Genomic DNA, 10,694 nt, shown 5'->3' with positions numbered 1-10,694 from the left:
TTCAGTTGCTTCTGATCACACCAGAATATAGGCTTTATAAATCTTTTCACCTTAATTTAGGAATTAACTGAATACAGTAAGACTATGAATGTGCACTTTGATTTTATTTAAAGGCATATAAATTTCATTACTCTTTATATTTTTAAAAAGCATACACTTCATTAATGTGTCTGCTAAAAAGAAAAACCATTTTCTCCTTAAATGTTTAAAATGTCATGTGTAAGAGATAAATAACCCATTAGGCCTCAGGAGTTCACAACTGGTAACTTCTCTAGTTCAAGCTAAATTGGCCTGTTTATATGAATCCTTGGATGCAAAACCATCGATGAGGGCCAGTGGCCCTAACCCCAGCTGTATTTTAAGGGATTAGCTACATAGTATTTACATTGTACTTAACAATTATTTACATAGCAGCTATACTGTATTAGGTATTACAAGTAATCTAGAGACAGCTGATTTCAAGTACAGTTGACCTTGTAGTATATTTTTAGTGGGGAAAAAAGGCATATTAAGTGGGCCTGCCAAGTCCATGGTGTTCAAGCGTCAACTGTAATTTCAAAACTCACAGATAAGCTTCTGTAAGAATTAGTGTTAGTCATTTATCAAACTACAATAGGAAATGCTGCATAAATGCTTTTTTGCATTGGCTCACACAGCAGTAATTGAAAGCATAGCCCCCTATTGTATGAGTTGAGTTCTGAGTCTTATCTAGCCCTTAGTAGCTGTTGTGACCTTGGTCAAGTCACCTCTTGGCAACTCTATCATCTGAAAGGGAGGACTTGGACAGTTCATATCCTGAAATTCAGACTCCCACTGAGCTCCCAACTATATGTATATGCATTTTGGAAGGAAGCTGGGGCAGTGTTCATTAGATTCTCACAGGGGACCTTCATTCAAAAATAAGCTTGTGATATGTTAGGTGATCACGTCTAAATTGCTCCAGCTCTAAATGCTAGTATTTCTTTGCGGTACAGGAACTCTTAAGGTGGCTTTCAAGATTCCCTGATAATACATACCCTTTATAATTCCATTTATTCAAGTGTTGACAGGATTATTTGAGCATGATGGATATCACTCTGTGACTAGGCCAAAGAGTAGGCTTCCCAGGTGGCACTGGTGGTAAAGAATCCACCTGCCAATGCAAAACACTTGAGATGTGGGTTTGACCCCTGCATCAGGAAGATCCCCTGGAGGAGGGCATGGCAACCTACTGCAGTATTCATGCCCGGACAGAGGAGCCTGGTGGGCTATAGCCTACAGGGTCACAAAGAGTTGGAGGCAACTTAGTATGCACGCATAGGGTAAAGAGGAAGGGATAGTGCAGGTATAATAATGTACTCATCAGTTTGGCTTTGGGTCAATTAAAAGGGAGATAATAAAGGGTAGGCCTGATTTAATCAGGTGAGCCCCTTTAAAAGACAGCTTAGGTTCTTCTCTGAGATCAGCTTCTTCTGCAGGCCTTGACTAATCAAGCTGATATGAGTCCTGCACTCCTAAGAAAATTACTCTATAAAATCATTTGGCCTATTATAACCTCACTGGCTTAATTTTAACCAGGTTTTTGTACACTAAGAAACAAGAATTATGCAGAGCACTGTTATGTTTATGTTCTAGTAACTTATGCCATTTGTAAAATCATACTTTGTGTGCACTCTATCATTTGCAGCCATATGCTGAAGTTATAGAAACACTTAAAATATATCTCAGGTGTCTCTCGGTCCACTTTGCTGAAGGAGTGAAAGAAGGTCAGAATCTTGGTTTGGACAGGGAAGAAGCAGAAGCACAGATGGCATCAGCTGAACAAATTCAGTCAGTTGGAATATTAACATGTCTATACTGAAATTAAAAAATTTAAGAAATTTCTTTTGTAATGCTGGGTCAATGTTAAAAGCTTATGAAAGACAAGCAAACACAAGCCACTGAGTTGTACTCTAACTTTACATTAATATATATAAAAAATCCACACAGCACACACACATGCCCCATGTAAAACATTGCTTTGAGTTTTAATGTTTATTTCCCCAAGATAGCCTAGCCTGCACTCTACTTGGATAAATTTTACAAGCTAGTTTTCTGCTGCTTCTAGTTTTAAACTTTAACCATGTTTCTGATGACAAGGAATGCTGCAAAAATACTCTAGTTCAACAAAGAGTTATGATCACAAAATAATTTTTATCCATTCTACAGTGTTTCAGAATTACCAGTTGATTTTTAAACACAAAGTAGATATAGATGCTAATGGTGGCTAATCTGGTATGTTTCTTATAGCAAACTGTTGTTCATGCAACACTTGTGCTCAAAGGGGAAGGCACAGGATTTCCTACAATGAGCCACCTTATAAAGAGTTCTTTTTGTACAAATTAATTTATGTCACATTTAATTTAGTGTGCATAACCTCAAAACTGAGGTATTATTCCAATTTATAAAAACCACTTGCATAACTTTTATGCAAGTTTTAAAAATACAAAGTTTTCTCCCTAAAGTGGCTCAAAATAGATTGTTCATGGCTGCCTACATCTAAGATAAAAAGATTCTAAAACAATTGAACAGATTAGGCATATTATTAAAGGTGTTCAAACCATTACTTGATTTGTACATCTACTCAAACCTCTTCATCGGTCTTTATTCAGCAGTACATATGCACCAAATTCCATTTTAGAAGTTTCCATATCATTTTCATAGAAAACAAAGTTTGAAAACAAGTAACATTTAAACACAGCACGGTATTCTACCACAACTGAAACTTTTTTCTTCTTCTTCTTTACAGGACTCAACAAAATCTAAAAATGAACTAGGCTGTAGATTTACCTCATGCAAAGATCTTTATGTTATCTCTGAAAATGAAAAGGATGGCTTTTAAAAGCACATTTTACTGTTTTATACTATTATGGCAACTTGTGTACTGCAACACAGTCTATTTGGAGGGAAATTTATGATTTTTTTTTCATGCAAAAATCTACACAAATTAGTTTTGATGATATGGAAAGCTTTTCATAGCATCAAACATTCATCTGGTGCAAATGCACAGGGAAACCTTCCTGAAAGTTTTCTGACTTGAGAAGCAACTAAAAAGCCATACTAGGTAAAGTAAATAAAAACTAAAAACAAAACAAAAAACTCCCACAAAAAAAAAAAAAAAACCTAAAAAAAAAAAAAAGGAGGGGGTGGGAACAGGGAGGAAGGGAAATAGAAAACACAGGCTGCAGAGTACACCAATGTCTGCTGCTGAACTGGTCTTTGTTTTCATGTCCAGTGTACAGTAACACTTATGATCTCACTCTGATGATTTTACTAGGTTTGTTATCAGCCCCCTGAAGGCAAATCAAGCTTGCATGCGTTCACATACAGCACCACAACCATACTCTCGTACACAGTCACTCCAGGACTAGGAGTCTGCTTCATGAATGAAGAGCCCTAGATTTGAAAAGATGAACCTGGCTCTCCATCACTGAGCCAGACATTCATTCAACACTGTCCACTCACACACTGCTTCATAGCAAGGCCTGGGCTCGTTTTCCTTTGACTTTTATGGGCATTCTATTCTCTTTTATGCTTACAAGGCTTGAAGATGACAGTACTGCACTTTCCCCTCAATTGATACAAAGTCAATGTTCCTTCTCAGGCACTGAAGATCTGTGACCTGTAGCCCTTTTTACTTTGAACAACCTAAATAAGCATCCATGTAGAGTTTTCATTACATTTTGCCACTCATTCTCACTCGCACCCACTCGCCATCTTGACCTCATTTGGGCATTTTCTGTGATTCCAAATGAAATCTTCACATTTTCTTTCCCGATTTAATGCAGCAGCAGATCCCATGAGCCAAGCTTGATGGATCAAACCTTTTTATATATATGTATATATATATATATATCCCAGTGCTGCATTGTACCTAACTTCCACAACATCTTTCTAAAACTGGAACCCTTCTGTTGGTACATTGGCAGATGAATTGAAACCAAATGTTCCACCTTGTATTGCCTCTGGAACAAGGCTAGGATCTTCATCAATCTACGGGGGAGGGGGAAAAAAGAAGGTGATGGTTAGTTTAAAATAATAAAACATAGAATTGTAGTTAACACTTCCATTTAAAAAGTATGAGAGATTATGGGTGGCCAACACAGTCCTACCATCCCTTGAGAACCCTGAAAACACTTCATAAAGGTTTTTTTTGTAAGGGATGCCAAAAGGGAAGAAACTGAAGAGAATATGCAAAATGGATATCTTCTGAAGAATGATGACTGGAGATGGTACTATGTCTCAAATTCAGAGAGTATACTCATTCTAATGCTACCACTTTTGGAGGCTAAATGTATTCTTCGGTTAATATTTTAACAGCAACTGGAGACAACTTTTGAGCTTAAAGTGTAACATAATAGCCCAATGAAAATGGATAACTGATATTCTTTCTATATGCTTTATATCTAATGGTTGAAATACCACGAAATTAGGTGCCTATGGTATAGTTCCTATAAAGAGGCACATCATCTTTTTTTTTTCACAATGTAACAGAGTAAGCAAGACTTACATGTTACAGTATTAAAAATCATTAAGGCTTTGTGTATACCTAATTATCAATTAGGACTTCTGAAAATATCCAACTTTAATACATGATAAAAGCTACTTTTAAAAAAGTATGCTTTTTAATAAATATTATATTCTAACTAGGACTTAGCTTGATAATCTGTAGGTATAAATAGTCTAATTCTTTTTTAGTACTATCCTTGTCAAGTTAATCTACAAACCATATATGCTTAACAAAATATTTAATAATATTCCATTTTTTAAAAAAAAGTTGATAAAATCAATCAAGAAATCTACTGCTGGCTACACCTGATCACTATAATTTTAGATTTAACATTCCCAGAGATAATACTAAAAATAATTCTTTAATTTCAACTACTATATACTGACAATCTGAAAACATTCTTCTATAGTATACATTATATAGTAACTTACATTTCTTGATAATTTTTTTTCACTGTATCTATTTATCTTGATATTTGTTTTTGGTCATCAACTAAAATTAATGGTGGCAATACAGTCAAATACAGATTAACTAATTACTGTCATAATGGATTATAGGATATACTAGCTTTACTATTTTGTTCATAAACACATACAGGCTATTAGCAATATAAAATATGATAACTATAGAGACATCAAGGGAAAATAAAGCCTAATTTATTCACTGTCAGAAAATTCTCATCTTTTTTTGCCATTTGAGGTAACACTACTTTTTAATACCCCAAAGGACTTTAAAATACTGAAATATTATGTATCTATTTCAATTCTATTCTCTAAAATGCATATATATATGCCCTAGCTTAAATTTCATCCAGACTTATGCTTATTAAGTAAAACTAAGAAAATGATAAGATTATTAAATACATCATCTGAAGAGAAGAACTGATCAATGATCTCATAGGCCAATTTGTAGATGTCTTCATTTTCATGATTTTGAAGCTGTTCAATTTTCTCCAGTCCTGTAAGACATTTTATGAAGTGAAATAATAATAATATTAAAACAACAACAACACAGTGGCAAAAAGGTTGTAATAATCTTGGGAACACATAATTCAATTGGGGGTATCTATTCTAAAGGTGAATCTTAAACACAGTAAGGTTTTATTTACAAAGAATTCTATATGCCATGTGGCACACTAGAGCCAAAACAAAAAACAACAACCCCAAACACTTGAGTGTTTAACTACATATAAATTAAGCAATGGGATATCTATCTATTCAGAAGAAAATGTTATATCATACATCAGTGTTTGTAAGGAGTAATAGTATGTAAAATTACACTGTTAAAAGCTGGGAAATCCCTGGTGGTGTAGTAGTTAGGACTCTGGGCTTTCACTGTCATGTGGCTTGGTTTCAATCCTGGTTGAAACTGAGGATCCCAGGAGCCACGTCTAAAGAAAAAAATCAAAAACACCCCCAAACAAACAGTAAAACCCAAACGTGCAGGAAAAGTAAAAAAAGTTAAAAGCAAGTTCTTTCTATTTTGTAGCATTTGCCAAATTTTTCTAGTGAGCATGTAAGAAAAAACTTTTAAGTACTTATGATTAACAAATATGAATGTTAAGACAGCTATTAAGTATAATGAAAAATGATCATGATCAACAACAGTATTTCAGGGGAAAGAGGATTTTCCCTGTAAATACTAACAAACGTATTAAATCATAAGCAAAATATGTAAACAACCTATTGATATAAAAATTGAATACTGTTTTGCTTTGTAGTGGTTTAGTCACTAAGTCATGTCTGATTCTTGCAACCCCATGGACTGTGGCCCACCAGGCTCCTCTTTCCATAGGATTCTCCAGGCAAGAATCCTGGAGTGGGTTGCCATTCCCTTCTCCAGATCTTCCTGACCCAAGGATCGAACCCTTGCCTCCTGCAGGTGGTCTCCTGCATTGCAGGCGGATTCTTTACCAACTGAGCCACCAGGGAAGCCTAATAGGAGTAATAATTAGGTGATAATCAACAACAGTTTGAAATCTGAGAGAAAGACTAATTATTAAAGTTCCCCTTTCCCTCAATTCTATAACAAAATCTCAAAAACCTCAAAGCCTATCCTATCCATTTCTTGAATCTTGTCATCTCCCCCTTGTCTCTGTTATCACTGCCTTCATTTATTGTGGTGTGATCACTACACACTTTCCTAGGTGGTTTCCTGCCAGTCTCTACCAGGGTTCCATTCCCCTTATATCCAAGCTCCATTTAAATGTATCAATTCCCTTGGTAAAATCTTCCAGTGACTTGTCGTACCCTATAGCAGAGAATCCTTTGGGAAATTTATAAGCTAGGCTTTACTTCCAGTGAAACAGGCAATGCTCAAGATCTGCATTTTTATATTAATATACAAAATAAAATTTTAATTATTAAATATCGTAAAAGAAAAAATACACAAGTAGGAAAAAATTTTTAACTATTCCTTTTAAATTTTAAATTTTTTAAGTTTTAAATTTTTCTGGAACTCACTTCCTAATTAGTTCCCTAACAGTATTTCCCATTTCCTGTTCCCAACTTGATAGTTATGAATTTTGTGGTTGTTCTGTCATTTTGTGTCCTAAGTTATCACTTAAGTAACTTTAAAAACACTTACTTCCTATTAATTTTCAACTCTCCAAATTCTACTAAATAAGTTGAAGATACTGGTTCTCCTATTCTTAGCTACCTTTCCTTTCACTTCTCAACTTCTATCAGAAACAGCTTTACTTTTATGCTTACCTAGGTTGATAATATATTTTGTTCCACACCCACATCAGAAACTTCCATGTTATGTCTAGATGTTCATCTTAAGAGCTGAAAGCTAAGGCATGTTGTGTACCTTCTTGGTGGTTCTGGTATGCTGCCAGATTTGGGAACCACTGCCTTAAAAGTATCTGCTGTGCTACAAAACTTCTAAGACTGTAGGGGCCTGATCAATGGCTAACTCCACAGTCTCATCTTTTGGTGGTTTCTACCTCATACTTTGTGATTTAGCAACACTGAACTACTTATAATTTGCTGAATGCTATTTCACACCTCAGACTTTGCTCATGGTGTTATCTCTGCCTGGAATACCTTTCATCCCTTTTCACTTTCTTAATCCTTATTCATCTCTCAAATCTAGCTCAGGTCACTTCCTACTTCTTCCAGGACAGATTAGGTATTTCACTTTGTTGCACACTTCTATTAGGGTAATCATAATCAGCACATTAAATCAGTTCATGTTTATCTCCATGATGGGACTATATGCCTTGAGGGCAAGGACTGTGTCTTGTTTACTACTTTTCCCAGTATCTTAGCACAGTGCCTGTTCAATATATGGCAGCAATTCAGTTACCTAAGCATATGCAGCAAGCTGAGGAGGACTGTACATACAGAATATAGTATTTATTTGATTCTATTATTTGATTATCTAAGACAGAAAAATATAGAAGTGTTGCATTTGAAAATAAAAGTAGTTACAAAAAGAATATTAAAATGTGGAATAACAGCATATAATAAAACTTACCTCCACATTCTTCTATAAGATTGGCTATGGTTTCTGCCTCATCTTCAGCCATTTTTAATATATTACTTAGTCCATCGAGTACTACTTGCACAACTTGTGCATCTTTTACAGTCAGCAAGTTGCAAAAAGGTGGGATAACATTTTGTTGGATTAGGTAGGCCACCTGAAGAAGACAAACACCATGATATAATAAATGTTCAGTGAATTTCATTTGTGCACCCTGTTATCTCACTGGAAAAATTTTGATTTATAATCTTGAATTTGGAAATATGACTTCATTTCTCACGTTAAGTTCAGTTTCAGTTCAGTTCAGTCATTCAGTCGTGTCCGACTCTTTGCGACCCCATGAATCGCAGCAGGCCAGGCCTCCCTGTCCATCACCAACTCCTGGAGTTCACTCAGACTCACGTCCGTTGAGTCCGTGATGCCATCCAGCTATCTCATCCTCAGTCGTCCCCTTTTCCTACCCCCAATCCCTCCCAGCATCAGAGTCTTTTCCAATGAGTCAACTCTTTGCATGAAACGGCCGAAGTATTGGAGTTTCAGCTTTAGCATCAGTCCTTCCAAAGAACACCCAGGACTGATCTTCTTTAGAATGGACTGGTTGGATCTCCTTGCAGTCCAAGGGACTCTCAAAAGTATTCTCCAACACCACAGTTCAAAAGCATCAATTCTTCAGTGCTCAGGTTTCTTTACATTCCAACTGTCACATCCATACATACCACTGGAAAAACCATAGCCTTGACTACACGGACCTTTGTTGGCAAAGTAATGTCTCTGCTTTTGAATAGGCTATCTAGGTTGGTCATAACTTTCCTTCCAAGGAGTAAGGGTCTTTTAATTTCATGGCTGCAATCTCCATCTGCAGTGATTTTGGAGCCCCCAAAAAATAAAGTCTGACACTGTTTCCACTGTTTTCCCATAGATTTTCCATGAAGTGATGGGACCAGATGCCATGATCTTCGTTTTCTGAATGTCGAGCTTTAAGCCAACTTTTTCACTCTCCTCTTTCACTTTCATCAAGAGGCTCTTTAGTTCCTCTTTGCTTCCTGTCATAAGAGTGGTGTCATCTGCATATCTGAAGTTACTGATATTTCTCCCGGCAGTCTTCACTCCAGCTTGTGCTTCTTCCAGCCCAGTGTTTCTCATGATGTACTCTGCATAGAAGTTAAATAAATAAGCAGGGTGACAATATACAGCCTTGAAGTACTGCTTTTCCTATTTGGAACCAGTCTGTTGTTCCATGTCCAGTTCTAACTGTTGCTTCCTGACCTGCATATAGGTTTCTCAAGAGGCAGGTCAGGTGGTCTGGTATTCCCATCTCTTTCAGAATTTTCCACAGTTTATTGGGATCCACACAGTCAAAGGCTTTGGCATAGTCAATAAAGCAGAAATAGATGTTTTTCTGGAACTCTCTTGCTTTTTCCATGATCCAGTGGATGTTGGCAATTTGATCTCTGGTTCCTGTGCCTTTTCTAAAACCAGCTTGAACATCTGGAAGTTCACAGTTCCTATACTATTGAAGCCTGGCTTGGAGAATTTTGAGCATTACACTACTAGCATGTGAAATGACTGCAATTGTGTTGTAGTTTGAGCATTCTTTGGCATTGCCTTTCTTTGGGACTGGGATGAAAACTGACCTTTTCCAGTCCTGTGGCCACTGCTGAGTTTTCCAAATTTGCTGGCATATTGAGTGCAGCACTTTCACAGCATTATTTTAGGATTTGAAACATCTCAACAGGAATTCCATCACCTCCACTAGCTTTGTTCGGAGTGATGCTTTCTAAGGCCCACTTGACTTCACATTCCAGGATGTCTGGCTCTAGGTGAGTGATTACACCATCGTAAATATCTTGGTTATGAAGATCTTTTTTGTACAGTTCTTCTGTGTATTCTTGCCACCTCTTCTTAATATCTTCTGCTTCTGTGAGGTTCATACCATTTCTGTCCTTTATCGAGCCCATCTTGGCATGAAATGTTCCCTTGGTATCTCTAATTTTCTTGAAGAAATCTCTAATCTTTCCCATTCTGTTCTTTCTTATCTCTCCTTGCTATTCTTTGGAACTCTGGATTCAGATGCTTATACCTTTCCTTTTCTCCTTTGCTTTTCACAACTATCTGTAAGGCAACCATTTCGCTTTTTCGCATTTCTTTTCCATGGGGATGGTCTTGATCCCTGTCTCCTGTACAATGTCATGAAGCTCCGTCCATAGTTCATCAGGCACTCTATCTATCAGATCTAGGCCCTTAAATCTATTTCTCACTTCCACTGTATAATCATAAGGGATTTGATTTAGGTCATACCTGAATGGTCAAGTGGTTTTCCCTACTTTCTTCAATTTAAGTCTGAATTTGGCAATAAGGAGTTCATGATCTGAGCCACAGTCAGCTCCTGGTCTTGTTTTTGCTGACTGTATAGAGCTTCTCCATCTTTGGCTGCAAAGAATATTAATCAGTCTGATTTCGGTGTTGACCATCGGTGATGTCCATGTGTAGAGCCTTCTCTTGTGTTGTTTGGAAGAGGGTGTTTGCTATGACCAGTGTGTTCTTTTTTGCAAAACTCTATTAGCCTTTGTCTTGCTTCATTCCGTATTCCAAGGCCAAATTTGCCTGTTACTCCAGGTGTTTCTTGACTTCCTAATTTTGCATTCCAGTCCCCTATAATGAAAAGGACATCTTTTTTGGG

At 36.7% G+C, this 10,694-nt stretch overlaps 1 protein-coding gene across 1 annotated transcript in view; it reads right to left on the bottom strand.

Annotated features, from left to right (window-relative positions):
- Positions 1–1,996: 1,996 nt before the first annotated feature.
- The window catches only part of KPNA4 (karyopherin subunit alpha 4), a 60,522-nt gene continuing 51,824 nt past the window's right edge, over positions 1,997–10,694 (bottom strand). The window contains exons 15-17 of the mRNA XM_068986782.1: positions 8,009–8,171; positions 5,392–5,486; positions 1,997–4,011 (exon numbers count right to left, since the gene is read on the bottom strand). Coding sequence (XP_068842883.1) covers positions 3,913–4,011; positions 5,392–5,486; positions 8,009–8,171 — 357 coding nt within the window. The 3' untranslated portion in view covers positions 1,997–3,912. The remainder of the gene's footprint in view (positions 4,012–5,391; positions 5,487–8,008; positions 8,172–10,694) is intronic.

Source organism: Capricornis sumatraensis, chromosome 1 (assembly GCF_032405125.1).
Source record: "Capricornis sumatraensis isolate serow.1 chromosome 1, serow.2, whole genome shotgun sequence".
NCBI lineage: Eukaryota > Metazoa > Chordata > Mammalia > Artiodactyla > Bovidae > Capricornis > Capricornis sumatraensis.
This window is presented reverse-complemented; position numbering and strand designations above follow the sequence as displayed.